The sequence below is a fragment of the Phoca vitulina genome, unplaced genomic scaffold (genome assembly GCF_004348235.1).
Source record: "Phoca vitulina isolate PV1807 unplaced genomic scaffold, GSC_HSeal_1.0 scaffold52, whole genome shotgun sequence".
Lineage (NCBI taxonomy): Eukaryota > Metazoa > Chordata > Mammalia > Carnivora > Phocidae > Phoca > Phoca vitulina.
The window spans coordinates 8,557,921-8,583,700 of NW_022589755.1; the positions used below are offsets into that span (position 1 = coordinate 8,557,921).

Genomic DNA, 25,780 nt, shown 5'->3' on the forward strand with positions numbered 1-25,780 from the left:
CCCCCCCCCCCGGCCCCCGCCGAGCGCGCGCGCGGGCGGGGTGGGGGGGGGTGGCGGTGGTACGGCCGCGCAGGCGCGCGAGGCACAGCGGGCGCGCGGGCCGGCCCCGGGGCCTCCATGATGGAGGAGCGAGCGGCCGCTGCGGTCGCCGCCGCCGCCTCCTCCTGCCGCCCGCTGGGCTCCGGCGCGGGCCCCGGCCCGACGGGGGCAGCCCCGCCCTCTGCCCCTGCCCCGGGGCCCGGCCCGGCTGGTAAGGGAGGCGGCGGCGGAGGCAGCCCCGGGCCTACGGCGGGGCCCGAGCCCCTGAGCCTGCCCGGGATCCTGCACTTTATCCAGCACGAGTGGGCGCGCTTCGAAGCGGAGAAGGCCCGCTGGGAGGCCGAGCGCGCCGAGCTGCAGGTGAGCGCCGCCCCGGGACCCCCGACCCCCCGCCCGGCCCTGCCCGGCCCGGCCTCACCCGCCGTCGCCGCCGCCGCCATCTTGGAGCAATGGCCGCCGGGACGGCCGGCGGGGGGGGGCGGGAGGGGACCGCGACCGGCCCGGAGACGGAGTGAGGGGCCGTCCGAGGGGGGTCCTGAGGGCACCCGGCGGCTCGAGGCGGGACGGGGGCCCCGGGGCGGGAGGGTCCGACAGGGGCCGGCCGAGAGGAGGGGCGCAGGGGACCGGAACCGGCTGGGAGCTGGAGTGGGAGTGAGCGGACCGGCAGACAGGTTCCCTGGAGAGGGACCTCGGGCCCTGAGGGGAGCCCAGGAGAACTCAGCGGAGAGTGGTGGGAGGAGTTGGGGGGGTCTCGTTGGGAGTGAGCAAAAGCCCGAAAGGTGCCGCTGGGCTCCCACCCCCGTCCCCGACTAGGTGAGGGTTGGAGGTGGAACCTAATGGGCTTCGGGTGGGAGAGAGGGGGCGTCGGGGGAACTTGGGAGCCGCCGAGGGCGAGAGTGAGTCGAACGGGGATCTGGCCTGAGTGGGGAGAGGAAGTCAGGGAGCCTGGGACCGGGTGTGTTTTCAGAGCATTTGGACTGGGGGTGGGGGGAATGAAAGGTGCCTGTATGAGGACTCGGGATGAGAAGAGGGCCTCGGGGGGTCCCAGGAGGAAAATGTGTGCCCTCCCCTCTAAGGACGAAACTTTGGGGAGCCCGGCATGTGTGGCTGTCGACTGTAGGGTGGGGTGCCGGGAGTGGAAGCATGGACAGGGCCGGGACTTGCTCTAGGAGCCTGTATGTAAGAGCTGCAGAGCGGAAACTCCAGTTTGGGGGATGCGGAGGAGTGCGGCGGGCAATGGCCTTGAGATGGGAGGTGTGTATAGGATGTCAGGTGGAGAACCCTGGACTGGAGTGCGCTGGCGTCCAGCGTGGAGATAAGGGGACCTGGGATGGAGACAGGAGGACTTTGAGGGGGGGGTACCTGGAGGGTGGCAGGGGGAGGATTTGGCAGCAGGCAGACAGCGTTGAAGAAGCATCTCAGAAGGACTCTGGGAGGAGATGTGTTTGTGGAAGTTTCTGGGAAAGGACCCCATGGTTTGTGGAGTAGCTTGGGAGAGGAGTGTGCTTTGGGACGATGTTTGTTAGAGCCTGAGGAGTTGGGCTGGGTTTCGTGACCTTAAGAAGTGTAGGTCTGTTTGCGGAGCGTCTGGAGGATGGAGCATCAGAGTTGTGAGGATTTGAAGGGATCCAGGGATGGGCCACGAGAACTCTGAGGGTTCCTGGGCTGGGGTATAATTAGCAGAAGCCGGTATCTACTTCTAGCAGCCCAATTTTCCCCTTCTGGTTCCCGGTTTCCTGTCTAGTTGATATGGGGACCCCAAATAAATAACCGATTAGAATTTTGTCCAGAGGGTGAATGAAGACAGCATTCTACACCCCCCCCCCCACCCTCTGCCACTAGGGATCTTAGCTGTGTGGTAGCTGAGGCTTGGCATTGAGGTGGGAGAGGAATCCTTATGTAAGCACCCCTCACTTTTGTGTTCAACTCTGTTTCCGGAGCTCTTTCCCAGCATACATCTGGCTAGATCTCAGTACCCCATTATGCAGACCCGGCAGGTGTGCCCTGGCCCTCTCAGCGGCAAGGAGGCAGCTGCTGTTTATTGAGCACATATGAGGGGCTAAGCACTGTAGGTAGCACTTTAGATACATGGTATCATTTATCCTTGCAACATTCTGGGAGGGCGAGTGATTCTATTCCCCCACCCTTGCTTTTTGAGAAAAGAATTCCAAGAGCAAAGGGAGGCCCTGAGGGAGAGTCAGTCGGTGATTGATCTAGGATCACAGCCTGTGGGTGGCAGGGCTGGTCTGTGGGCTTTTAAAAGCCCATGCTCTGTGCCTCTCTGCTGCCCAGTACAGACGAGGAAAATGTTCCACCGAAGCCCAGTGGCCTCCTCAGGATCGGCCAAGCAGTCGTAAGCAGACCTGGGATTGAATCTTGGTCTCTGGGACTTCACACGCCAGTGCACCCTGCAGCACCCGCCGTGCCACCTTCTCGTCCTTGAGACAGACGGGAGAAGAGTTGTGTGTTTATGCCCTCACCTAGTGGCCCTTGGAGTTGGAGAAGAACTTGTGGAGAGCCCCTGGGTAGGCTCTCCCGTGTCCAGGCTGCAGCATCACTTACTGTGAACTTTTGTTTTCTCTTGTTCTGGCACATTAGTAAAAACACAGAGGTGTCAGAAGTGTGTGTGTGTGTGTGTGTGTGTGTGAGTGAAAAGGGAACCCCCCCATCCCTTTCCTGCTCTTCTCTGCAACTGTTCCTGCGAGAAAAGTAGTTCAGCTCTGTGTGTGTAAAACGTGAGGTCACATACGAATCGTTTTGCGACTTTCACACCCGTGCCTTGGTGTTCTTTTCCTGTCCGGACAGAGAACTTTCGTATTATTTTTGATAACTACATTCCACTGGATGTTTATACTGTAGCTCCTTTAGTTGACCCTTGTTGACAGACTTTTAGCTTCTTTCCTAGAACCTCCCCCACCCCCCGTCAGAAATGGCTGCAGTGATTATCTTTATATTCCTTGTGAGTATAAAGCGGAATAGGTGGGGGCAGTGGAAGAACAGCTATGTTTATGAAACGGCGATCGGTTCAGGTTGCCCCCACGGTTCCACACCCCCCCTTCAGCGGCACCTCAGTTTACACACCTTTGCTCGAACACTTAACCGCTTAACAGAGGTGTGACTTCTCTTGTGAGATCCGTGAAGGCCTGGCCCGTGTCCGACTTCTGTGAGGAACCCTGCGTACCTTTTCTCCAAATCGCGGAGTACAGCTGCTCTGGGCACAGGACCCGCTGTGATGTCGCTGTGCTCAGTGAGGGCGTGTGGGGGATGGTAGAACAGGCAGCCCCTCGTGAGGTCCTGCCGGTACCCAGAGATCGGAGCAGGGAGGTGGCGTAGATGCCATCTGACAATAAGCAGGACTTTGTCAGATGGGGGATTCCGAGAAGCAGGCAGTGTGGTTTCTGCCCTTCAGAAACTTCCAGGCTGACAGAGGAGGCTAGTTTGCACAAGAGGCTGCAGAGAACTGTGCACACTCACACACAAGTGGAGTTACTTGATTGTGTGGCTCTGCTTGAAGAACCGTGATCTTTTGAATGTAAAAAAGCATAAAATATTTAAATGAAAACGGAAGTTACGGTCATAAGTATTTGTGATTTTATAGATATGTATGTTGTGCATTTAAGGTAAATCAACACAGGATAAACACAAAAGGTCATCTACAAACCCTGTATAGTTTATAGAAGTCTGGCACTTCTGGGGAGGGGAGCTCTCCAAGGACAGGAGGAACCTCTCGGGGGAGTCTCAGATGGATGTTCACGGAGGAGCAGCGATAGGGAGATGTGGGGAGCGTGGTGGCAGCAGAGAAGGTATGGAACTGGCCCCTCCCCACTGCCAGCCTCACTAGGGGCTCGGAGGCATCCAGTGGGGAGGCATTCCTGCCAGGAGCCCCTGGCGCTGGGCAAGGAGGAGTGCAGGAGATACAGGGCTAGGTGGGGCCAGAAGGGAAACAGACAGGACTGGCGGCTGGGACAAGAAAGGTCAGCACAGGATACGGAGAAGCATCCATCAGCCCCGGGGAGGACCGAGGTTGCTCAGGCTCCTCGGGAAGCCCTTCCAGTGCCGCCTGGCTGGAGAGAGGGAGCAGCCGAGGGAGAGGCGGCAGCGGCGTCTGGGCACAGTTCTTGGGGGGGGGGGGGGGGTTCTAACAGTCTGGCCAGGGGGAGTGGCGGTGGGTGAATATGGTGGGTAGAGAACTTCCAGATCCTGGGCTTACCTGCCAGCCCACCAGGGCACTCACAGATCAGGCGGCGCTGGCTGCTGGCATTTTCGGTGGTCGGAGGGACCGGCTACCAACACTTCCCCTTTCAGTGGGATTCCACTGAGTTGGTTCACTTCAACCACATGTTTCTGGTTCTTTCTTCTCCCTTCTTTGCCAGGGGAGCTGGGAAGGGGACAACAGAGCAGAGTGGGCTAAGTCAGGTTCTCGCACCATAATGAGGAGAAGAGAGATCGGGGCTTGCTGTGGTGAAAGCAAGGAGATAAAGGGGCCCAGCCCAGCAAGTGTGAGGGCCTTGTCTGCTCTTGACTTCCCTTTCTCCCCACAGACTGAGTCACCTGTGTTATCAGTCCTGCCTCCTTATTACCACAAATCCACTAACCCAGCCCCCCTTCCTCGTCTGGGCCACTGTCATTTCTCCCTGGGATTTCTGGGACTGCCTCCTGTGACTGGCCTTTAGCTTCGTGGGCATCCCACCCACCCAACCCCCCAGCCATCAGTTCTCTGCAATATAGCTGGAATTGTCTTTGTAACATGCATTGATTACATCTCTCCTTTGCTTAAAACCCTTCCGTGGCTTCCCCTGTGCTCTTAGGACAACATTTAAACTCCAGCTTGGTGTGCGGTTCTTTCTCGGGCCTACAAGCCTCTCTGCCTTTCCTCACTAACCCTGTTACACGTTCTCATGCGGCCGTACTGGCCTTTTTAGCGTTCCATAAGCCTGCCATGCAGCTCTTGTCTCTGTCCTCTGCCAGCAGCACCTGCCACTCCCCTGGCCACCTTCTAACAGCCTTCAGGTCTTGACTGAACTGTGCTGCTTAACCTCCAGGAGCGGGTTGGGTGTCCCTCCTCCCATAACACCCTTTGCTTCCTCACTGTGCCTAGTCACACCGTATGTTGGTTGTCCATGCTCCTGCTTGTCTCCTGCGCCATACTGAGAGCTCTGTGAGGCCAGGAACCACTCATCTTCTCCATTACTGGCCAGTGGCTCACGTAGGACCTGGTTGTCCAGGCAGTCACCAGTGCTGGATGTCGAACGGACGTAGGCGTTCAGCAGGCTGTCCTGGCGCTGGGAAGTAGAAGGCTCACTACGGAAGCCCCAGAGGGTAGGGAGGACAGTGAGGAGGTAGTAACTGGGGGCTTATGTTTGGTGATTGAGCTTTTCTTCTCCACCTTCTAAAGTGACTGGACAGGGTGGATTTGGGTGAAAAAGGACAGAAATTCAGACTGCTAAGATGGTGACCACATGTGAGTCTGCCTGTCTGGCCTTAGGTATTTATGCGCGTATGTGTTGATTTAAAGTGTAGAGAGAGAAAAGTGTTCAGAAGGGGGGAAAAGTCCATTGCCTCAATGGACAGATGGGTTTTTTTTTCCCCCACAGCATACCTGGTGACGTATAGCGATCTGTTCATTATTTTTCCCACACCCCCTTCTGGAATGTGCAGTCCATCTTGTTCAGTGCTGCGTCCTCTATCTGCTCCTGTACCTTATACACAGTTGGGGCTCAGTAAATATTGGTGTCGTAAATGAACGAGTGCATGATATTTTCGTCTTACATCAACGCACGTATATTCCTTTTTATTTTCTTGAAGGAAGCCTACATTGCAGTTATGCCTGTAGGCTGCGTCCCCGGAAGTGGACCTGTCAGGACAAAGGGAGTGTGCCTTTGACATTTTTATAGATATGGCCGAATTGCCCTCCAGGAAGTGTGCATCGATGTATGACCCCACCAGAGGTATATGAGTGCCCGTTTCCCGGCCAGAGCCAGGCATTAATTAGCACATGCTCAGTTCTCAGCTAACCTGAGGGAGAGACCTGGTCCCTGGAGCAGGACCAAGGCCATAGTAGGCTTGCAGGCACAGAGCTGTGCCACACTCCGAAGTGCCCGGGCAGGTAGGTCCTCTGGGCCCTTCGAGCCTCAAGGAGAGGGAGAGAGTGTGGGTGGGCATCTGAGAGGCTGCCAAGAACCTAGAGTCCTAGAGCCGGGCTTTGAGAATGGGCACGGCCTGGAAAAGGTGTCTGTGGCCAGACCCCGGGGCTTCTTGGAGTCATTGAAGTTCTCCAACAAGCACATGATGTTTGGGGATTGGCTCCAGGAAGATGCAGCTGCCTGTGGGGGCAGGAGGCCTGTAAGCCACGGATATCTCTTGCTTGATGGGACTTGGGTCTTAAAGAATTGGGCCCATTTCAGCGTTGCGGAAGAACAGACAGGGAGAATAAAAATAATAAGAGGTAGGAGCCGGCATTTATTAGCCCTTCTTCTGTGCTAGGCCTCGGACTGAGAAGAACTTAACACATGAGGGGCAGGCACTCTCGTGAGCCCCATTTTCTAGAAGGGGAAATGGAGGCTCAGAGAAGGCCGATGACCTGCCTAAGATCATGCAGCAAGTAAGTGGCCGAGCCCGGCCTGGAGCTCAGGCTGTCCCAGCCTGTAACAGTGGAGCACTTGGGGAGAAGCCAGGGTTGAGCCCTGCTCTCAGGGCTTTGGCACAGGACTTCTGGAACATGGTCAGGGGCCAGGATCCTGCCTCGAAGGCCGTTGGCCCAGTGTCTCCAAAAGACCTGTTGACAGACCAGAGCAGACTGGGGTAGCCCATGCCAGCAGACGGTGTGAAGTGGTTGGCAGGGGCCCTGGGTAATGTCTGTGGCATGTCTCGCTCACCCTGGGCAGACTCCAGTGGGACGCTTGGTCCCCGCGGTGGGGGTTGGGTGGTAAAGCTTTTGCATTGGAGCGGGAGCGGGAGCTGAGCTGAGCCACCCACTCTTGTCCCTAAGCTCCCGAAGTAGCTTCCTACGCCTCCCAGAGACAGATGCTCTGGTAGAAATAGTGAGACACCACCTCCACCAGCAACCTAGGGGACAGCACCTGCCTTAGGGTGGGGGAGAAGGAGCCCGGGGCTCTTCGTGCCTACCTCCCCCACCTTCATCCCCTATCTGACTTCTCCCCAAAAGGCAGGGGCCAAGTTACCCATTTTAATTTTAAGGGTTAAGGACTCCTCCTCAGCTCTTTCATGGTGGGTCACATGGCAGGGGACTCTGGAAACAGATCCAGCATGCCCTGTCACTGCTCCATTGAATCCTGGCTCCGGGTCTTCACGCCTGAAGAAGTGGCTGCTGCATGTCATTGTTGGGGTGGGGGTGGGGGCTGGAGCTGATTGTCCTTGAGTGAGTGAGGGACACACATCAGTGAGCCTGAGCCCTGCTGTCTTCCTGTTCCCTTCTATCCCCCCCAGGCTCAGGTGGCTTTCCTCCAGGGAGAAAGGAAAGGGCAAGAGAATCTCAAGACAGACCTGGTGCGGCGGATCAAGATGTTGGAATATGCACTGAAGCAGGAAAGGTGAGCCCTGCTGTCTGGGTGCCCAGGGAGGTTTGGAATCCGGCGTTCTCTTCCCCATCACCCAATACTGTGTGATTCTAGCGCAGGGAGACAGAACAAGACACGGTAGGTGGAGTTCAGGATTAGCGCTAGTAACAATATTCATAATGATGGTGGCCCCTGCTGTATGCTCATTGCCTCATTGACCCCTTCCAGTCACCTCATGGGTACAGGTGAGGCTTCCAGAGGGGAAGGACTTCTTCAGGGACTCCTGGAGCTGGGTAGCACCACAGTCTGCCTGACTCCAAAGAGTGGGTTCTTCATAATGCCGTGTGTGGCTTCTTCCACCAGGGCGGCTTCCTAAAGGTGGAGTGAGGTGGGAGTGGGGAGGGGGCTCAGCTTCAGTGGTCAGGGAGTGGACTGTGGGAGGCCCTGGGATCTGGGATCCCTGAGGTGAGTGCTGGCCCTGTCTACTCCTCTGCATCTGTCATCCGTTGATCATTTGCTCTTCTAGGGCCAAATACCATAAATTGAAGTTTGGGACGGACCTGAACCCAGGGGAGAAGAAATCAGAACCAGCAGAACAAGGTACCCACCTGCAGATCCGCCCGACTTGCCCACCCCCCAAAACGGAGCTCAGTGTGGTGGAGTTGCGTGGAGTTGGGCCACCTCTTTCTTACTTCGCTCCACAGAAAGCAGACTTGCCCGGGGGGCTGGGGAGGGCTAGAACTTCACTCACCCCCTTCACGGGCTGCTCTGCAGGGCCCCCGAGTGGGGAGGGGGCTGGATTGCGGTGAAGAAGGCCAGTCCTGCCTTCTGTCCCTCTGTGACACAGACGGACACTGTCCCTAATATTCTAAGCTCCTTGTTCACCAACAAGTAGATAGGGCAGGTGTTCCAGGTAGAGGGACACGTGTACGGAAGTGTGGCGATGTGAGAGAGGGGACGAGGAGTTACTGGGTGTGACTGGAACAGGTGGTGTGGGACAGTGGAGGTGAGGGGCCGGGCGACCCATCAAGGCCTTCAGGGCTGGGTTAACAGTGATTTTGTTGTTTATATCAGACCCCTCCCACCAGGACTGGAGTCCTAGAGGGCAGGGGTCTTTGTAGTCCGGGCACCTAGCCAGGTGCCTGGTAGATGCCCAGTAAGTAGTTGATGAATAAAATAGACGATCTCATTTAATCCTTTCAAGAATCCCGAGAGCTAGGTGCTACTATTATTAACTGATTTTCTCGGAAGAGGAAGCTGAGGCTCAGAGAGGTAAACCAACCTGCTTGAGGTCACACAGCTGGTGAGCGGCAGAGCCGGACTTGAAGTATAGAGTCTGGTTCTGCCTGCTGTCTCACAGCGGGGCCAGCTTCCTGTGTGGCAAAGTAACACAAGTGGATGGGAGTCTGCAGGTCGTCTGGGGGGTCGTTTGGGGAATGACCCCAGGAGAGTAGAGGGCGTGGAGGGGTGAGGGTAGGTTTCAGATGCCCTCAGGCAGGGACTCGGCAGGACATGTGACAGTGACCAGTAGTGACTGAGGAGGGTTTGAGAGTGAGGAAGGTGGAGGAGGTGATGGGTACGTGGCACTGCCCTAAGACAGTCTGCCTCCTTTGTCTCCACTCTCCAGTCTCCAATGGCCCTGTGGAGTCTGTCACCCTGGAGAACAGCCCGCTGGTGTGGAAGGAGGGGCGGCAGCTTCTCCGGCAGTGAGTGTGCAGGACAGGGGTGCCGGGCTGGGGTGGGGAGAGGGACACGTTTGGCTTGGGAGATAAGCCCGAAGACTCCACAGTCCTTCCTGTCCCCCCTGGGGGTGGGACACTGGACTGTCAGGATCCCTGCTGGTCACACTGTGGGTGGAGCCAAGCCTGGGAGGGAGGGAAGACTTGCTGCAGGAGGCAGACGGGGGTGGGGGGGGCCTCCTCTTGGGAAGTGACCCCAGGTATCGCTCACTTAAAAAAAAAAAAAAAAGAAATTGTAATGTTATGTTTTACTATTAAAGAGATTAGTGTGTTTTTAGAAAACTCATGAAATACCCGGAAACACACACACACACACACACACACAAATAAAATCATTCAGAATTCCACCACCCAAGGACTCTCATGCTCCTGTAAACATTTTGGCGACTCTGGTGGGGCTCTGTGTGTGTGTTTTATAAAAGCAGGCACTCCCCTTCCCCCGTGTTTTCTACTGCATTGTTTTTGTGTTGTGGACGTCCTTCCATATAAATTAGTTAGGTTGCATCATCTTAAGAGCCGTATGCTCGTCTGTCACGCAGATAACCATCACTTTCCATAGCCAGGCACTTCTTGCACATTTCGTCGAAGATGGGTCTGTAGTGTGACAAGCATCAGGAAGATATTTGTCCCTATCCCCGATTTCCTTAAGCCGAATGTCCGGAAGCTTGCTTGCTTACGGGCTTTGTCAGCAGTAATGACAAAACAGTTCTTGTAGGCAGCACTTGGCAGGTGCCGGTTACGTACCCCTGTACCCACATTGATGCCGACTGTAAATTCTATGCGGTAAATAAACTACCAGTACTCCCCTAACACAGAAAGGCAGGGAGGGCGTGTGTTGGCGGAAGATGACACAGCTGGTAAGTAAGTGGGGGGTCTGAGATGTGACCCCAGAGCCCAACCTTTTCATCACCGTGCTCTCCTGCCTCCCCTCGCGCGGGCGTGCGGGATGAGACAGCAGGTGAAGGCAGGTGTGCTTCCGCGTGTGAGGGGCGGGCTCAGGGCTCCCAAAGGCACCAGGTCGTGGTAAACATAAAAGGCTTCTGAAGGAGCCTCCAGAGGACCAGATATCCACAGATAGCCGCAATTGATTTTTTTCCTCTATTTGTAACTTTTAGACTAGTCCCAGCTAGCTTCCATTTTTTTTAATTGTGGAAGTAAACACTCATTTGTAGAAGCGAGTAGAGTGAGTTGTAAAGGTTGCTCTTACGTCCCTAACCCCTTATTCCGAAGGTCCGAGGTCGCTGCTAGTGCACTGAGTATGTATCTTTCCAGGCCTCCTGGGGGCACGCTTCAGATATGTTTGTGTGTGGCCTGTACTTGTACACACGTTAATACTTTCTTTTTTTTTTTTTTTTAAACAAACAAACTCATGAATTCTGTGGCTCACATAACTTGTGTTTTTCGTTAAGCCGCTTACTGTGGCTGTCTTGGCCCTCTGCCTCCTTTATTTTCTGCCTCGTGTCCCCATCAGTCATTCGCGGCTACAGTCGTCCGCAGTGGGCATGTAGCGTGGCCCCTGCATTTTGGCTCTTCCATTCGGCATCCCCACTAGCATCTCTGTGACCGCATTGTGCCTGTATGTAAAGGCTTCCCCTGGAAATAGACTCGAAAGTGATGCAGCGGGGCCCGGGGTATGCTTATTTAACATACAGGCGTGTAGTCTTAAGCTGCTTCTCAAAAAAGCCTGTCCCCATTTGCATCAGCTTCCATCAGATCTAAAGAAGCCAGGAGATGCCTGAGCCGCACTGGTTCTGTCTCCCTGCAGGTACCTGGAAGAGGTGGGCTACACGGACACCATCCTGGACATGCGGTCCAAACGCGTGCGCTCCCTCCTGGGCCGCTCGTTGGAGCTCAACGGGGCCGTGGAGCCCAGCGAAGGGGGCCCCAGGGCCACGCCAGGCCCTGGGGGGCTCAGCGGCGGTGAGTCGCTGCTGGTGAAACAGATCGAAGAGCAGATCAAGAGGTGAGCCCTCACAGGTCTGGTCCTCTGTGGCCCCTCCTCCTGGTGAAGGCCAGTGTCACAAAAGTCAGCAGTGCTCCTGGGTGCTCTGGTGGCCACTTCCTTCCTGGAGCATGTTGTGGGCTGGTTTGTTCCAGAGCCCTTGGTCCCTTCACTGTTCTGGGTCCCCCTCTGCGTCCTCTCCCGTGGCATCGTGTTTGTGCCAATTCGTGCCACAGCTCACGCTCAGCCCGGCCCCCCTCCTGAGGCTCAGGCCTTATGCTGCTCAGCACACAGAGCACCTGCTGGAGGCCGACCCTGGGTGGCGTGCTGGGGCCCAGCGGGGAGCGGAACACACGGCCGCCGCCTGGGGACTTCCTCCTGGTTCCTTCTCTTCTCTGTAGTCGTCACTCGTCAACATAAGTAATTTAACGTTCAGTGATGTTTAATGTTGCAGAGAAAGGTCGGAAGAAAGAAAGATGGGGAAGTGGGCGATGGGGGTGGTTATTCACAGAGGTGACATCTGGGCAGAGAACCGCAGGAAGTGGGAGAGTAAGCCACACAAGTACTAGAAGGAGAATGTCCTAGGCAGAGGGAATGGTGATTGTCAGGTCAGAGTTCCACTTGGCGCGTTCAGGAACCCGCAGCGAGGCCAGCAGGGCTGCAGCGAGTGAGCACATGGGCTTGTGGTCTGTGGTGAGGCTGAAATCTCGGGAGTCAGATCAAATGGGGCCAGAGCAGCCACGATAGGGAGTTTGGAGTCTACGAGTTGTGGGAAGCCTGTGGTTTGGAGCAGGGCGTGACGCAATCCCATGTGCTGGCCTCCTTCGCGAAGGAGGGGCCGTAGGGCGGGAGCGGAGCCTCCTGGGCCATCCAGGCGAGAGGTGGTGGATGCGGGTGGCGGAGGGGGTGAGCTGGCCAGCCTCTCCGCAGGTTTGCTTTTTAAAGAAATGGATGTGGGGGAGAGGAAGGAAACTAGGGGGTGGCTCTGGGGTTTGGTCCAGCAACGGGAGCAGCGTTGACTAGTGGGGAGGACGAGCAGTGGAAGGGATGGCAAGGGGGCCGTCGAGGGTGGGTGGAGTTCACGGGGCTGGGTCGCCCCCCCAGGACCAGTGCTGAGTCGCCAGCCTGGGGCTCGACTGGGGGGCGCTGCACTCGGACTCCCCTCTGGCTCACCAGCGCGCAGGCAGGGTTTGCAGGCTGGAGGCGGGCACCGGAGGCCGAGCGGGTGCGGCCAGGGTTGTGGGGGAGACCCGAGTGGTGAGTGGTGGCCGGCAGCCGAGCGCAGACGTGCTCCACTGGGAGGCTGTGCACCCGGGGGCCGGGGAGGGAGCGCTGGACTCGGCAACCCGGAGGAGAGATGTGTCCTCGGAGCGCTAACCACATACCTGGGGGTTGGCAAGGACCCTCTAGAGCATCGGCCTAGTGGCAAGAAAGGAGAATGCTTGCGTTTATCCAAACTTTGAATTCCACCTGCTTTTCTATCCTGGACTCAGGTTTGGCAGATACGTTCTTTGTTAAAGCTTGTCATCCAGTCAGAGGCATTAGACAGTCGGGCCGGAGTGGAAACAGGAGGGGACAGGCTCATTGCTGGCGAGGCTGGCAGCGGGGACACCAGCATTGGCAGAGGGACCGCTTCCTCTTTCCCGCCGGCCGTGTTTGCCACTTGCCTGACCTGCGCCCAGGGTTCTCCCGGCCTGTGGGCAAGGGGGCTGCTTTCTCGGCCAGCTCTCCTGGCTCCGCATGTGCGGGCAGATGTGTGGTTGTGGCCGGGGGCGGGGGCTCGTGCTCGGGGGCTCAGAGCTCAGGGAGGGGGGGCCCAGGGTGCGGTCTGAGCGAGGGTGGTCGGGTCGTGGAGAGTGTGTGTCAGGCGGAGGCTGGGACTGGAGCCCCGTATGTGATTGGGGTCCAGGCTCCTGTGGGGTCACAGTGGGCTCAGCCCTCTTGAGAGCGGGGTCCAGGCTCTGGCCACGGCACCTCGGCGCCCTCCCATCAGCTTCGTCACCTGGCGGGACTAATGCTCCCTCTGCCCCCCTCTCGTGGGCAGGAACGCGGCAGGCAAAGACAGCAAAGAGCGCCTGAGTGGCTCGGTGCTGGAGCAGATCCCCTTCCTGCAGAACTGTGAGGACGAGGACAGCGACGAGGATGATGAGCTGGACAGCGTGCAGCACAAGAAGCAGCGCGTGAAGGTGCGCTCCCCTCGCCTCCCCCCCCCCCCCGGGGGGGCCCGCCCACTTTGCAGACCGGCAGCAGAGTGCCCCTGTGGGTGCTCTCGGGGCTCCCTTCCCGGCCCGGTCTGTGTGCGGCCTGACCCTGTCCCTTCCCAGGGTCCGTGTCCCCTCTCCAGCCAAGCCCCTGCCTCGGTGCTGTGTCAGGGCCCGCTTCTTCACCCCCACCCCTATCTTCTCCCATCCTCCTTTCGGTTCCTGAGAAGCCTGAGCTCTCCAGACTGGGCCAGCCATGCACTGCCCTCTCGCAGCGCGCTCTCCCTGGGGCTAGCCTCGGCACCGTCGCGCTGAGCTATTTTTGGTGTGGCTGTGGCTCTCTGTCTTCTCCCTCCACAGGCTGTGAGCTCTGCCAGGCAGGGACTGTGGGGGTTTCCTTGCTCTTCTCTCCCCAGCACCCAGAATGGATGTGGCGGGGCCCCGGGCAGTGCCGGGGCCAGGTTGGGGGTCCCACGGGGGACTTTGTAGGCGCAAGTGTCCGGTCTGCTCTTGTGTCAGGACCTAAGCCCAGGGGCACCGCCTGCAGGGTAGAGTCCAGATCTCAGCTTGGCTTCACGGTAATGGCTCCCACCCCACTTCACCCCTGCTCCTCAACTCCCGAGCCATCATGCTCCTACTGTTTCAGCGGTACTAACCTCAGGCAAGGCTGGGCTCCCTTGGCTGGTAAATGTCAGTTTGGGCCTTCATGAGCCTAGGCCTGCGCCAGCAGTAACAGCGTGGAGACAGAGGTCCAGTCCCTGGCTTGGGGGAGCTTGCGGCCGGCGGCATGCCCATGCAGGGGTGCCTGTGTGTGGCCTTCCCATCAGAACCCCTCCCTGCCGCCTTCAGCCTCACCTTAGCACCCCTCCTCCAGGCAGCCCTCTCTGACCTCTCACCTGCCCTTCCTCCCCTTCCCTCGGCAGGGTTGGAGCCATCTGGACCCGAACTGGTCCTCCCTGCCTGGTGTACCCATGGCTGTGCGAGACCAGCTCTGTCTCCAGAGTCCCCAGTGTGGCTCAGTACAGGGTCCTGCCTGGTGTGAGTGCTCAGGGAACGGACAGAGCCAGCACACTAGAGCTGGTTTACGGGAAAGTCAGGATGGCGCTGGGTCTGGGGCCTCTACCCCTGTTCCTGCTCCCTCCCGCCCCTATTGGGATTTTCACTCCTTTCTCAGCTCTTACCTCATTCTCCTCTGGGAAGCCTGCCCGCTCTGCTCTGCTCTGCTCCTCCCTGCTCCTCCCAGTGGAGATTATTGCTGACTTTCCATACTCCCTTAGGCCTTTGTGTGTCTGTCACTGCGCTTGTCCTGTGGGCCCTGTGGGGTGGCTCATTGTGCAGGGGTCTCGAGCCCCCAGGGCCACTCTCTCACCTTGCAGACCTGCAGTGACCAGGCTGATTCCAAAGACCTCCTAGACTCCCGGAGTGGCTGCTGGCCTGGCTGTGTGCCTTTGGGCACGTGATTCTGTCTGAGCTGCAGTTTCAGAATCCCTGCCTCTGGGTTATTGAGGATTTAATTAACATGAGCTCATGCACAGAAAGCCCTTGGCTACACTGGGGCTGGCCGCACCGAGTGCTCGGGCTCGGTGGGCAGAACAGAATTACTCGGGAACCCTCTCTTGCGGACCCTGGAGGACGCCTGTTAGGCTGCCACGCTCCTCTAGAGCTCCGGCGCCCCCATTGCCTCTCTGGGCATGCTGGCTAAACCTGGACCCCGGGGCTTCCACAGGGAAGGAAGGGGACGTTACCATGTCCTGTCCCTCTGGTCCTCCCACACAGGCCAGAGGCTGGTCCCTCCCGGATGCCTGAGCGGTTTTGACTCCAGTCCCCGCTTGGAGTGCTGAGCCTGTGGGAGGGTCAGCCGCACCCTCGAGGAGCTTGTGGTCTGACTGAGGCTGGCCCTGGGGGTGCCCAGGACTTGGTCTAGTCAGGGAACACTTAGGAGGGAGAAGCGTCCTCGGAAGAGGTGGTGTTCGAGGCGGTGGTGATCAGAGTGCCAGTGCTGGGGTGGGGTATGTCCTTAAGCCAGCATTTAAAGCAGAAGTGTTCAAAACTGTTAGAATTCTGGGGCTCCCTTAAGCCATTTTCTGCGGTCTTTGAGGTTCCAAGCACACATCCCCTAGATGGCACTTGGGGTACAATGTAGTGACGTCATGTGTAAGATGTCATTGTAGAAGGCTGTGTGTGAAAGGCATCCATGTGGGGAAATGCAGGTGCCATGCTGCCCCGAAACCCCAAGTCTGGGAAGTCTGGGCTGGGGTCCAGGTGCACGCATCAAGGAACACGAGAGGATTGGTTCCTCTCACCTGCCCCAGCGTTCTGCTTCTCAGGATGGGGGACCCGTGCTGTTTTCTCTCGTTCCAAAAGTAGCGTGCGCTTGTCATAAGAAAACAAAGCTTGAGCCAGCCAAGAAAGTTCTAAGGAAGACTCAGAGAACCCTTGGTAGGCTCACGGTCCAGAGCTGTCTTAGTGTTTCCGGGACGGCTCGGACCGGTACCTGAGGGAAGGGGCTTCACTGCTCAGCATGTTTGCTCGTCATAAATGCTGTAATGATCACTGTCCGCGAGGTGGTCAGGTCACGTGGGACGCTTGCCTGGCGCACTGAATAACGCACAGTGGCTAGCGCCACCGGTCTCCCCGGGCACCTAGACGTTCCCACTTGAATTGTGCGCCTCCATACACACACTTGCACACCTGTGTTTCTCCTCTGCCCCAAAACAGGCTGTATTGCCTTTTTGTCCCTGAGAAGTACCGGTGCTGAAGGGATGGGGGTGGCGGCAGAGGAGGGAGCAGGAAGAGCCGGGCAAAAGCCAGGAGGAGGGTCCTGGGAGGGGATCATGTGTGCAGGTGGAGGTGGCAGTGAGGGGAAGAGGTGTGCAAAGCCCCGCTGGGGGGTTGGGGGGGCTGGCAGCGCCCTGGGCCTAGTAAGGAGCAACCTCTGAAAGCTCCCAGCAGGGGGAGCACAGCCTCTGAAGTGTGTTAAGGGGAGCCTGCAGGGGAAGGCACTGGGGGAAGGGAAGCGGAGCCTTCGGGGTGGGGGTGGGGGCAGGAGGTGTCAGGCGGAGGCTCAGAGCCTCCTGACCTGTCTGGCTTTCTCCACGCCCAGCTGCCCCCCAAGGCCCTGGTGCCCGAGATGGAGGATGAGGACGAGGAGGATGACTCTGAGGATGCCATCAATGAGTTCGATTTCTTGGGCTCAGGAGAGGAGGGGGAGGGCTCCCCGGACCCTCGAAGATGCACTGGAGAGGGGACCCACCATGAGCTGGGTAAGCGGAGGGTTTCCTGGCCAGCCTTCCTCCCGGGTGAGCTAGGGGCACACACAGCCGCCAGCAGCTGCTTCCTGCCCCTGAGGCTCCGCCGGACGGATATGTTTCCTGAGAGGGGGGTGGCCCAGGAGAGCACGAGGCCCGCACCCTGGTGGCCAGGCCCTCACCCCTCCTCTGGGAAATCCCTGCGGCCATGCAGCAGGCCCAGCTCTTCCTGGAGCAGGGCCTCCAGCCCTCCATGAGAGCAGCTGATTCTCGGCGGCCCCCAGGGAGGAACAGGATGAGGAGCCGGTGGGGAGAGGCAGACAGGGCAGTGCTGCGTCTTCGTCTCGTTCCGGGACTCCGAGCCGAGAGGCCCTCAGCCGTCACGTAGGACGGCTAGGGACTGAGGCCCCTGCCAGACTGGGACTGCAGAGGGTCCCAGCTCCATCTGTCTCCTCGCCCGTCCCCGACTCCCACCTTGAGCCCTGCACTCTGGGGCCAGCACTTCCTGGCTGCCCCACGTTTGCAGGAGGGGCTGCTAGTGACTGGAACTGGTGGGCAACTCCAGCCCTGTGCTTTTGTCCCCCCAGAAAGCCGGCGGGTCAAACTCCAGGGCATTTTGGCCGACCTCCGGGATGTGGACGGGCTGCCCCCTAAAGTGACTGGTCCCCCTCCTGGCACACCCCAGCCCCGGCCACACGAAGGTAAGAGGCCCCTCCACCCTGGCCTAGTCCCTTGGGGCCCACGGCAGGGTTGGGGGTGCTGCAGAGCTAAGCCCAGGGCTTCTGTGTCCTCAGGGTCAGAGCCTGGCCTCTAGTCTGCAGCCTCCCTGTCGCAAAAGTTCGTCTGTCTGTCTGTCTCCCTCTCTTCTTGTTTGTCCTGCCTTGTCTGTCTGTCTCTCCCTGTCTCTTTCTTTCCAGCTGTGATTCTTGATCTTGTCCTCTCCCTGTCTCCTTTTCTGACTCCTTGCTTATCTCCCTCTCTGCCTTTCTCTGTCTTTCTCTCTCTCTCTCCCTGCCCCTCTCTGCCCCCTCCCTCCCCTACCCCTACCAGGTTCCTTTGGCTTCTCCTCAGACGTTTTCATCATGGACACTATCGGGGGCGGGGAGGTGAGCCTGGGGGACTTGGCAGATCTCACCGTCACCAACGACAACGACCTCAGCTGTGATGTAAGTTCTTGGGGTGCCCCACCCCCTGCGGGCCCTCATTGGGCATCCCACACCAAGCCTGCTCTTGCTGAGCTCTGCCTGCGCTTGGTCCCCTAGCGGGAGGATGCTGTGAGGTCATTCAGCAGCTCACTCTGGTTTACAGAGGGGTGTGGACATGGCCGGGGGTGGGGCTTGAGGGGGTTACTGAGGTGCAGGGCCTGGAAGACACTGCAGTGTAGCCAGTGCCCAGCTCCTGCAGGTGACGCTCCCTTCCACCCCAGCTTATGTTCATCTTGAGTCCAGGCCCCCCATGGTCTGGGGGCAGGGCAAGGGGGCACAGCATCTGAGGAAGGGGGCTCTGGGTCGGCACAGTGCAGGGAAGATAGGCTATGCAGGAGATAAGCATTGAGCTGATCTTTGCAGACAGAAACTGAAAAAGCAGGCATGAGTGGGGCTGGTGGGCAGATGGGCCAGGGTGGAAGGAGAGGTCAGGGCCAAGTGTTCGGAACCCAGTACCCCCAGAGTGGCGTCTGGCCATCTGGTAGTTTCTGAATCAGGTGCGTGTGTGCATTTCCCCGTGGCAGAACAGCCACCACAGCTTTTAGCCGGATCTCACGTGGTTGGTGACGCCAGCGAGGTTGGCACTGCTGTGGGATGCTGGGAAGGGGGGCCAGGGTGGAGGCTTTGAGCAGGGGTGTGTGCCCGTGAGGGTGCCACCACACAGTGGCGGAGCCTCTGGCCCTAAAGAGCTAGGGCAGTGGTGATGGCAGACGTGGGGACCGTGGGGGATGCAGCCCACACGAAGGGGCTGGTCAGGTGTGAACCCCATGTTGGGGCAGGACACTGAGTTTTGCCTGATGGTCTGCTCATCTTTGCCAGCTGGCTGCCTCTGGGTCCCCCACAGAGAGCACCACCACCGTCTACCAAGGCATGGGCAGTGTCTCTGGGACCCCCCCCCCCAGCGACCTGCTGATTCTGCTCCCCAGTCTCTCCCTACTGTGTGTACCTGTCCCCATTTTCGCTCCCCAGCATGTGCTCTCTGTGCCCTCCTCTTTCCCTGAGAGGCTTCTCTCCTGACCCCTTAGCCTCTCTGCAGCCACCCCCATCTTCCCCGGTCCATGTCAGTTCCCTGCTCTAAACCCTTCCAGGGCTCCGTGTTTCACTCCGGGTGAGATGCAGGTTCCCGAACGTGGCTCCACCCTCAGCTCCTGCCGCTCTGTCCCTTGCTTTCTGTAACCTGGGCCTCCTCTCAGGCTCCGGATCTGCTCCGGCAGCTGCAGGGACTTCGCACATGCAGTGTCCTTCCTCAGTCCCCTCCCCTGACCTGGTTAAGTCCTGCTCCTCTGGCGGCTCCTCAGGAGAGCCTAACTGACTGCCACAGAGGTGGCCAGGCTGCTTGGGTACCTCTTCCCGGTCCATTTTTAATTCCTAGCACTGCTCGGAGTTCACAGGCCTGTGCAATGTGGGGTGATCTGACGGTCTCCCCCAGGCCCCCTCTGACCTGACTGTGTGCCCACATTGCAGCTAGTCCCCGCACACTGTAGGACTCACTGAGTGAGCGAGGTGTGCTGTGGGTAGGGCGCCTGGGGCTGGAGGCCAGTGGCGGGGGGGGGCTCCACGTGGGTCTGGGTGACTTGACATCCTGGATGCCGGTCAGCGTCCGTGGGACTGCGGGGACACTGAGGCAGCTCCCCCCACCCCAGCTCTCTGACAGCAAAGATGCCTTTAAGAAGACGTGGAACCCCAAATTCACTCTCCGCTCACACTACGATGGCGTGCGCTCCCTGGCTTTCCACCACAGCCAGTCTGCCTTGCTCACCGCCTCTGAGGACGGCACGCTCAAGCTCTGGAACCTGCAGAAGGCTGTCACAGCCAAGAAGTGAGGGCGGACACCCCAGGGGGGAGGGGAGGAGGAGGGGGCATGTGGGTTCAGGGTGATGAGGGGCTCCCGGTGACAATGCGGCTCCTCTGCCTCCCCCCAGGAATGCTGCGCTAGATGTGGAACCTATCCACGCCTTCCGGGCTCACAGGTAGGGAAGTGCCCCCCGGGGGGGGTGGTGTGGTCGCTGGCCTGCTCACTGCTGCACCAGGGGGCCGACGGCCCTCTGCACACGCACACCCTTGCTGCCGGTGCTCCCCAGGCCAAGTGCCCCCGTAGCTGGTTCTCAGCCCAGCCTTCGGAGGAGGAAACGGGTGTGGGGAGTTGGGGTTGGGGGAAGGCAGGTCTGGGTGGCCCAACCAGAGCCCCAGATGCTGAATTCCTTTTGGCCATCCTTGGAAAATCTAGCAGAGGATTTCAGGGTCCTGTGGGGGGGCCTGGGGAGGGGTGAGACTGAGGTTTTCATCTCCCCCTCACCACCTGTGTGCCCTGCAGGGGCCCTGTGTTGGCAGTAGCCGTGGGCAGCAACAGCGAATGCTGTTACAGCGGCGGGGCTGACGCCCGCATCCACAGCTGGAAGATTCCAGACCTCAACATGGACCCCTACGACGGTTATGGTGAGGACAGCTCACCCCCCCCCCCCCAGTGGGGGGAGCATGGAGCAGCGTGTTCAGCATGTGACAGGGGTCGGACAGGCTGAGGCAGGAAAGAGGTGGTGTGGGGGGACTGCCCCCCAGAGGAGCTGGTGGGTGAGCTGACTCAGAATCCCCACTGGGGCCCGGGATCAGCCCATGCAGAGGCGCGGCGGGCCCGGGCAGTGCCTTCCAGCGCTGAGCGCAGGGAGGCGGCGAGCGGAAGTCGAGCAGGGAAGAGGAGAGAAGTTAGTTGGGCCAGGTTGTAGGGAGTCTGCGCTTGGTCTTTGGCGCACCTTTAATAGTTAAGTGGAGAAGTGATCACACTGTGATTTCTGTCCAGTGTCTGTCCCCTGCCTCGTGACGCCTCTTTCAGTAACTCTCTTGATGACCTGCACGGTCCTGTGCAGCATTTTGTCATGGCGGAGTTTAGAGGTCTGTCTTCCCTCGAGGAACACACGCTGTTTCCCCAAGAACAGTCCGACCCTGTGAAAGGTCAAGGGTCAGTCCCAGGTAGTATGTGCTCTGGGCCATGCAGGCTGCCTCACACTGGGGTCAGCAGGGCCTGACCGAGCGGCCTCTGTGGACTTGAGTGACCAGGGAAGCAGGGCTTGTGCCCCGGGGCGGGAAGGGCTGCAAGGAGCACGGGCCGGGCCGGGCCGGGCCGACCCACAGGGCCCAGGCTGCAAAGGGTCTTGGGGCCACAGGGCCACCACTGTTCCTTCTCTCCCTAACTAAGTCCTAAAAATCGTGTACCAACTGCCTGCTTTGTGCCAGGTACTATTGTGGGTGCTGTGGGGTTGGCAGCGAACCGGGGGGACTCCCTGCCCTCTGAGCTTGCATTCTGGGTTGCCTTCAGAGTCCTAAAATCTTCCCAGAAGCGCCAGTGGTCAGAGTGTGAGCAGCTAGCTGGGGCACGTTCCAGTGGTGACAGCTCTGAGGCCCTGAGGAAGCTGGGTGAATGGGTGGCCCCAGCCCGGCCACCTGGCTCCCAGCAGAGTTGGTGCTCTCGAGCTGGCCAGGTTGGGGCTGGCGGCCCTGACGTAGCCCGTTTCCTCCCGTTGGTGTGTCCAGACCCGAGTGTGCTGAGCCATGTCCTGGAGGGCCATGGGGACGCTGTATGGGGCCTGGCCTTCAGCCCCGCCTCCCAGCGCCTGGCCTCCTGCTCGGCCGACGGCACCATCCGTATCTGGGACCCCAGCAGCAGCCCAGCCTGCCTCTGTACCTTCCTCACAGCCAGCGGTGAGTGGGGGGCTCAGGCCTGGGAGGGACGCCGACACCTCACAGAGGACTTGGGTAGAGCTGGAGGCCCCAGCAGGAGCGTGACTCCTGATGAGGGCCCAGGCTTCCCAAGTCCCCTCCCGCAGCCCCCAGGCAGGACCAGGCCTGTTAAGCAGCCTTCCCTCCCCTCTGCCCTCAGATCATGGGATCCCCACCTCAGTGGCCTTCACCAGCACCGAGCCTGCCCACATTGTGGCCTCCTTCCGGTCCGGCGACACTGTCTTGTATGACCTGGAGGCTGGCAGCGCTCTCCTCTCGCTGGAATCCCGGGGGAGCAGCGGTAAGAGGGGCCCCAGGGCCCCGGGCTGGTATCTGAGTGCCTCCAAGGCCCCAATCCCTCCTGTGGCTTTGGTGACCCGACATCCAGTGAGCAGAAGACGGCTTCCCTACCCCCCCCCGAGGGGCTCTGGGTGGGAAGGAGATAGAGTCCCAGCTGCCACCCTTGTGGCTAGCACGGGGTTCCCGGGAAGGCTGAGGGAAGAGAGATCATAGGGACTCGCCCGTCAGGCCTCTTGGCAGAGTGGACGGCCCCTGTGGGTGGCTGTACCCCGTCTTGGGCCACCCCCGGCAGGGCACGGTGCCTGTCTTACAGATGAAGCACTGTGGGCCCGAGCAGGAGAGAGCCAGGCAGGGGGCAGGGCTGTGGGACCGTGGTTCTCCTCTTGTCTTTGTCCTGGTCTCCCTGATTGCCCCCATGTCCTTCTGTCCTCCTTGCCTTCCAGGCCCAACCCAGATCAACCAGGTGGTGAGTCACCCGAACCAGCCCCTCACCATCACCGCCCACGACGACAGAGGCATCCGCTTCCTGGACAGCCGGACAGGTGAGGCCCTACCTTCCCGGTGCCCGCTCAGTTGTGCTTGTGGGGGGCTGCCCAGGTGACAGAGCTCCTGGTGCCCACATTGCAGGCTCTCGGTGTCCCGTCTGGGCCTTCGCCTCCCCAGGCAAGGCAGCGAGGGAAAGTAACCTGCCACTCACCCTCTCTTCCCTCAGGGAAATCTGTGCACTCCATGGTAGCTCACCTGGACGCGGTCACCTGCCTCGCCGTGGACCCCAACGGCGTGTTCCTGATGTCGGGAAGTAAGTCGGGACCCTCCCAGGCTTCTAAGGAGCAAGGGTGTGTGGGAGCGGAAGAGGAGGAGACGTGGGCACTGGTCACGAGGGAGTCCTCCCGGGCTCCCTGAGGTGGGGGAGCAGAGCCCCCTGGGGACGTTTGCCTACATCTCAGTTCATCCAGATAACCCTCTCGGGTGGGCGTGTTGTACTCACTGTGCACATGTGGAAACAGGCTCAGAGAAGCGACGTACTTTGTCTCAGCGAAGTGGGCTGGTTGTAGGAATGAAGTTGGGGTCCGTCTGAGTCTCCGTGCCCACGGGATCTTAGCATTCAGGAGCACGTGCTCTCTGTGGATGAGGGCACTGAAGCCCAGCTCCTGCGCAGCTGTGCCTCCAAAGGATGGGGTGGGGTGTGGGCCGATGGAGAAGGGCGGTAGCTGCCCAGGGAGGTGAGGGCGGTGCACGGCTCCTCAGGGAGGCCACGGGCAGGGGGCCTCCTTCTACTCTCCTCTGCTCGCCGTCAGAGCTTGTGGGAGGTGACGAGTGAGTGAGCACACGGGATGGGGACCCATCGTGGCCTGTTATTCATCTGCCCTGTGACAGTAGCAGCTGTCTCCAGGGATGGTGGTAGAGGGGGCGGTCAGTGAGATCGAGTCTGGGGCAGAGAGGCTTTGGGACAGGGCCCAGGTCCCCCCTGTGAGGGACCTACAGAGCCGGCCTCCACCACAGCCAGCCTGATCCTTCCAACGCTTAAGTCAGGCCGTCTCCATGGGTGGCTCGTGCCTCAAGCCCCCGCCCTGTCTGCTCCCCTCTCTCTGCCCTCCCCCCGCCCCCATGTCCCTGCTCAGGCTGCTCAGCCACACCCACCTCCTGCCAGTCCTCAGAACCTTCCCTTGGCCCACCCTGCTGCCTGCCGGACTCTTCCTCCTGATACCCCCTTGGCCGTTCTGTCCTCACGCTGACCAGTGCCCACAGTGCTGCTGACCCCCCTGGCATGATTCATCTGCTTTCTTGTTTACTCTCTACCACACGGGAATGTCAACGGCCCCGGGGCGGGGGGGTTGGCCTAGCGTGTTCGCTGTGCCCCCAGGGCCCAGGGCCCAGTGCAGCTCGGTGGACGCCTGGCAGGCTGGGCCGAGGTGGGTGAACAGGCCGGAGCCCTCACCCAGTGCCGAGGCCAGCTCCTCCAGAGGCTGAGCTTCAGAGGGGCCGGGGTGCGTGCTGGGGGACAGCCCTTTCCGCTCCCACACCTGCGCAGGCCACGACTGTTCCCTGCGTCTGTGGAGCCTGGACAACAAAACGTGCGTGCAGGAGATCACGGCCCACCGCAAGAAGCACGAGGAGGCTATCCACGCTGTCGCGTGCCACCCCAGCAAGGCCCTCATTGCCAGCGCTGGCGCCGACGCCCTGGCCAAGGTCTTCGTATGATGCCCACCTGGCCCCGCCCTGGCTGCCGCGCCGGCTGGGGAGCGGGGCCGGGCAGGTGGCACTGAGGTGAGAGGCTGGACAGGAGGGAGGCTTGGTCTGGGAGGGCAGAAACCCCCTGCCGCCTCACCCCGAACGGGACTTCAGACGCGTCCCTTTGCTCGGCCCTTCTAGAGGGTGCCATGTCCCAAGGTGGTAGTCGAGGCACCTCGTGAGAATCATCGAGGTAGCAGCCCCTGGGCATCGAGAGAGGGGGCTGAGGCGGCCTGAGCTCTTGGACCTGGGGTGTCATGCTCCAGTCTCCCTTCCCTTCTGTCTACCTCAGGTGACTCCCAGCCTCAGTCTGGAGGCCTGGAGGCCCGGCCTCTTCCCGCCTGCCTGGGAGCCTGGTGGTGCTAACGGCCCTTTCCCCAGGAGGCCGACCCCACGGCCTGTCCTTCCCCAGGCATCCAGCCTGGGGAGCAGCCTCCTTCAGGAATCACCCTCTGGGATGGCCTCGGGGAGTTTCCTCTCTGTGCCCTGCCACCCAGTCCTGGTATCGGAGCCGCCTTCTCGGGTGCAGCACAGCCGGGGCTGGGTGTCCTTGGGGATCAGCTTTTCCAAGACGCCAGAAGGTGCCAGGTTCTCTCTTTGAACCCCTGACCCCCCTTCTCCATCTTCCCAGACCTGAGTGGGAGCTGTGCTGGGAGGAGCCCCAGGCGCCCCTGCTCTGGGTCCCCTGGGAAACCATGGAGTCAGCTGGACCCTGGGCTGCCCTCAGGGGGAGTGCCCGGCCTGGCCCACCCCACAAGCACGCCCAGTCCCCCATCCTCCCCTCCAGTTCCCTCAACACAGCTTTCCAGACACTACCCAGCGTCTCCAGGGCCAGTAACTGCCTGGGGAGCAGGTGATGCCCTCGGGGGAGGCGCCCACCCCTACCTCCCCCACCGCTCCCAGCAATCCTCCAGGGGCAGCCCCCCAGCCCCCATGGGGTCACCCATGGGGAGAGATGGCCTTCTCTTGCCCCTCCCTAGGGCATGGAGGCTGAGGGGGTCCCCCGGGTCCCCCACAACTCCCTGTATATCTGTATAAATAAATGGGATGTTAATGGAGCCCTGCCCCCCACCCCCCATGTTGTTATCACTGTGTGATAGTCTGTGTCTCCTCTCCTGGTCCTCCACTCTCTTCCTCTATTTATTTCACTCTCTTTTTTGGGTTCCACCCTGAGCCCTCGGGCCCCCTTCCAGGTTCCTGTTTATAAGCCCCCGTCCTCTCTGCCCTGGACTTGGATGTGAAACTTGTCTCAATAAACCCTTTGGAGTAAGATGGGTGGTGGTGCTGACTGTCAGGGGCCTGAGGGAGCCGGGGACTTCGGGAGATGAGTCTTGGGCTCTGCCTGGGCTGGGTGGAGCTCAGGGAGGGGATATGATGGGTTGGGTTTTGTGGTAGGGTTGGGGGTGGGAAGAGAGGGGCCCAGAGTTTGGGCAGGGTGTGGGTGGAGGCCCGGAAATGGGGGCACAGGACCGAATCTCCCCGTGCCCCTCCTTTCTGTTCCTAAGTACTCCCTCCCCAGGGGCCTCAACAGCAGCCTGGGGGCAGAGCCCTGGCAAGCAGATGATGTGAGGTGACAGATCACTACCTTCCCCTTCTCCTGCTCCCTCCTCTTGTGCCAGCCCCCCCCCCCCCCCCCCCCCCCCCCC

The 25,780-nt window shown here is 59.9% G+C and overlaps 2 protein-coding genes across 5 annotated transcripts in view; one reads left to right on the forward strand and one right to left on the reverse strand.

Annotated features, from left to right (window-relative positions):
• FKRP (fukutin related protein) overlaps positions 1 to 484 on the reverse strand; it is a 9,779-nt gene extending 9,295 nt beyond the window's left edge. Inside the window, exon 1 of one of the 2 annotated variants that reach the window (XM_032388092.1) lies at positions 458 to 473. The gene's annotated coding sequence lies outside the window, so the exon portion shown is untranslated. Of the gene's footprint in view, positions 1 to 457 lie in introns of both variants that reach the window. The other variant, XM_032388089.1, reaches the window with a different exon arrangement.
• STRN4 (striatin 4) lies at positions 118 to 25,404 on the forward strand. 3 transcript variants are annotated; one of them, XM_032388086.1, is made up of 18 exons: positions 118 to 399; positions 7,486 to 7,589; positions 8,083 to 8,156; positions 9,184 to 9,262; positions 11,061 to 11,258; positions 13,282 to 13,423; positions 16,542 to 16,701; positions 17,274 to 17,387; positions 17,737 to 17,852; positions 19,535 to 19,710; positions 19,814 to 19,861; positions 20,206 to 20,327; positions 21,417 to 21,584; positions 21,763 to 21,903; positions 22,346 to 22,444; positions 22,615 to 22,701; positions 23,935 to 24,170; positions 24,427 to 25,404. In XM_032388086.1, the coding sequence occupies exons 1-17, from the start codon at positions 118 to 120 to the stop codon at positions 24,102 to 24,104; spliced, it is 2,280 nt and encodes a 759-aa protein (XP_032243977.1). In that variant the 3' UTR covers positions 24,105 to 24,170; positions 24,427 to 25,404. The 3 variants fall into 3 exon arrangements, with proteins under 3 accessions (XP_032243977.1, XP_032243978.1, XP_032243979.1); XM_032388087.1 differs by having other exon boundaries at positions 17,758 to 17,852; XM_032388088.1 differs by lacking the exon at positions 118 to 399 and adding an exon at positions 4,972 to 6,640.
• The last annotated feature ends 376 nt before the right edge of the window (positions 25,405 to 25,780 follow it).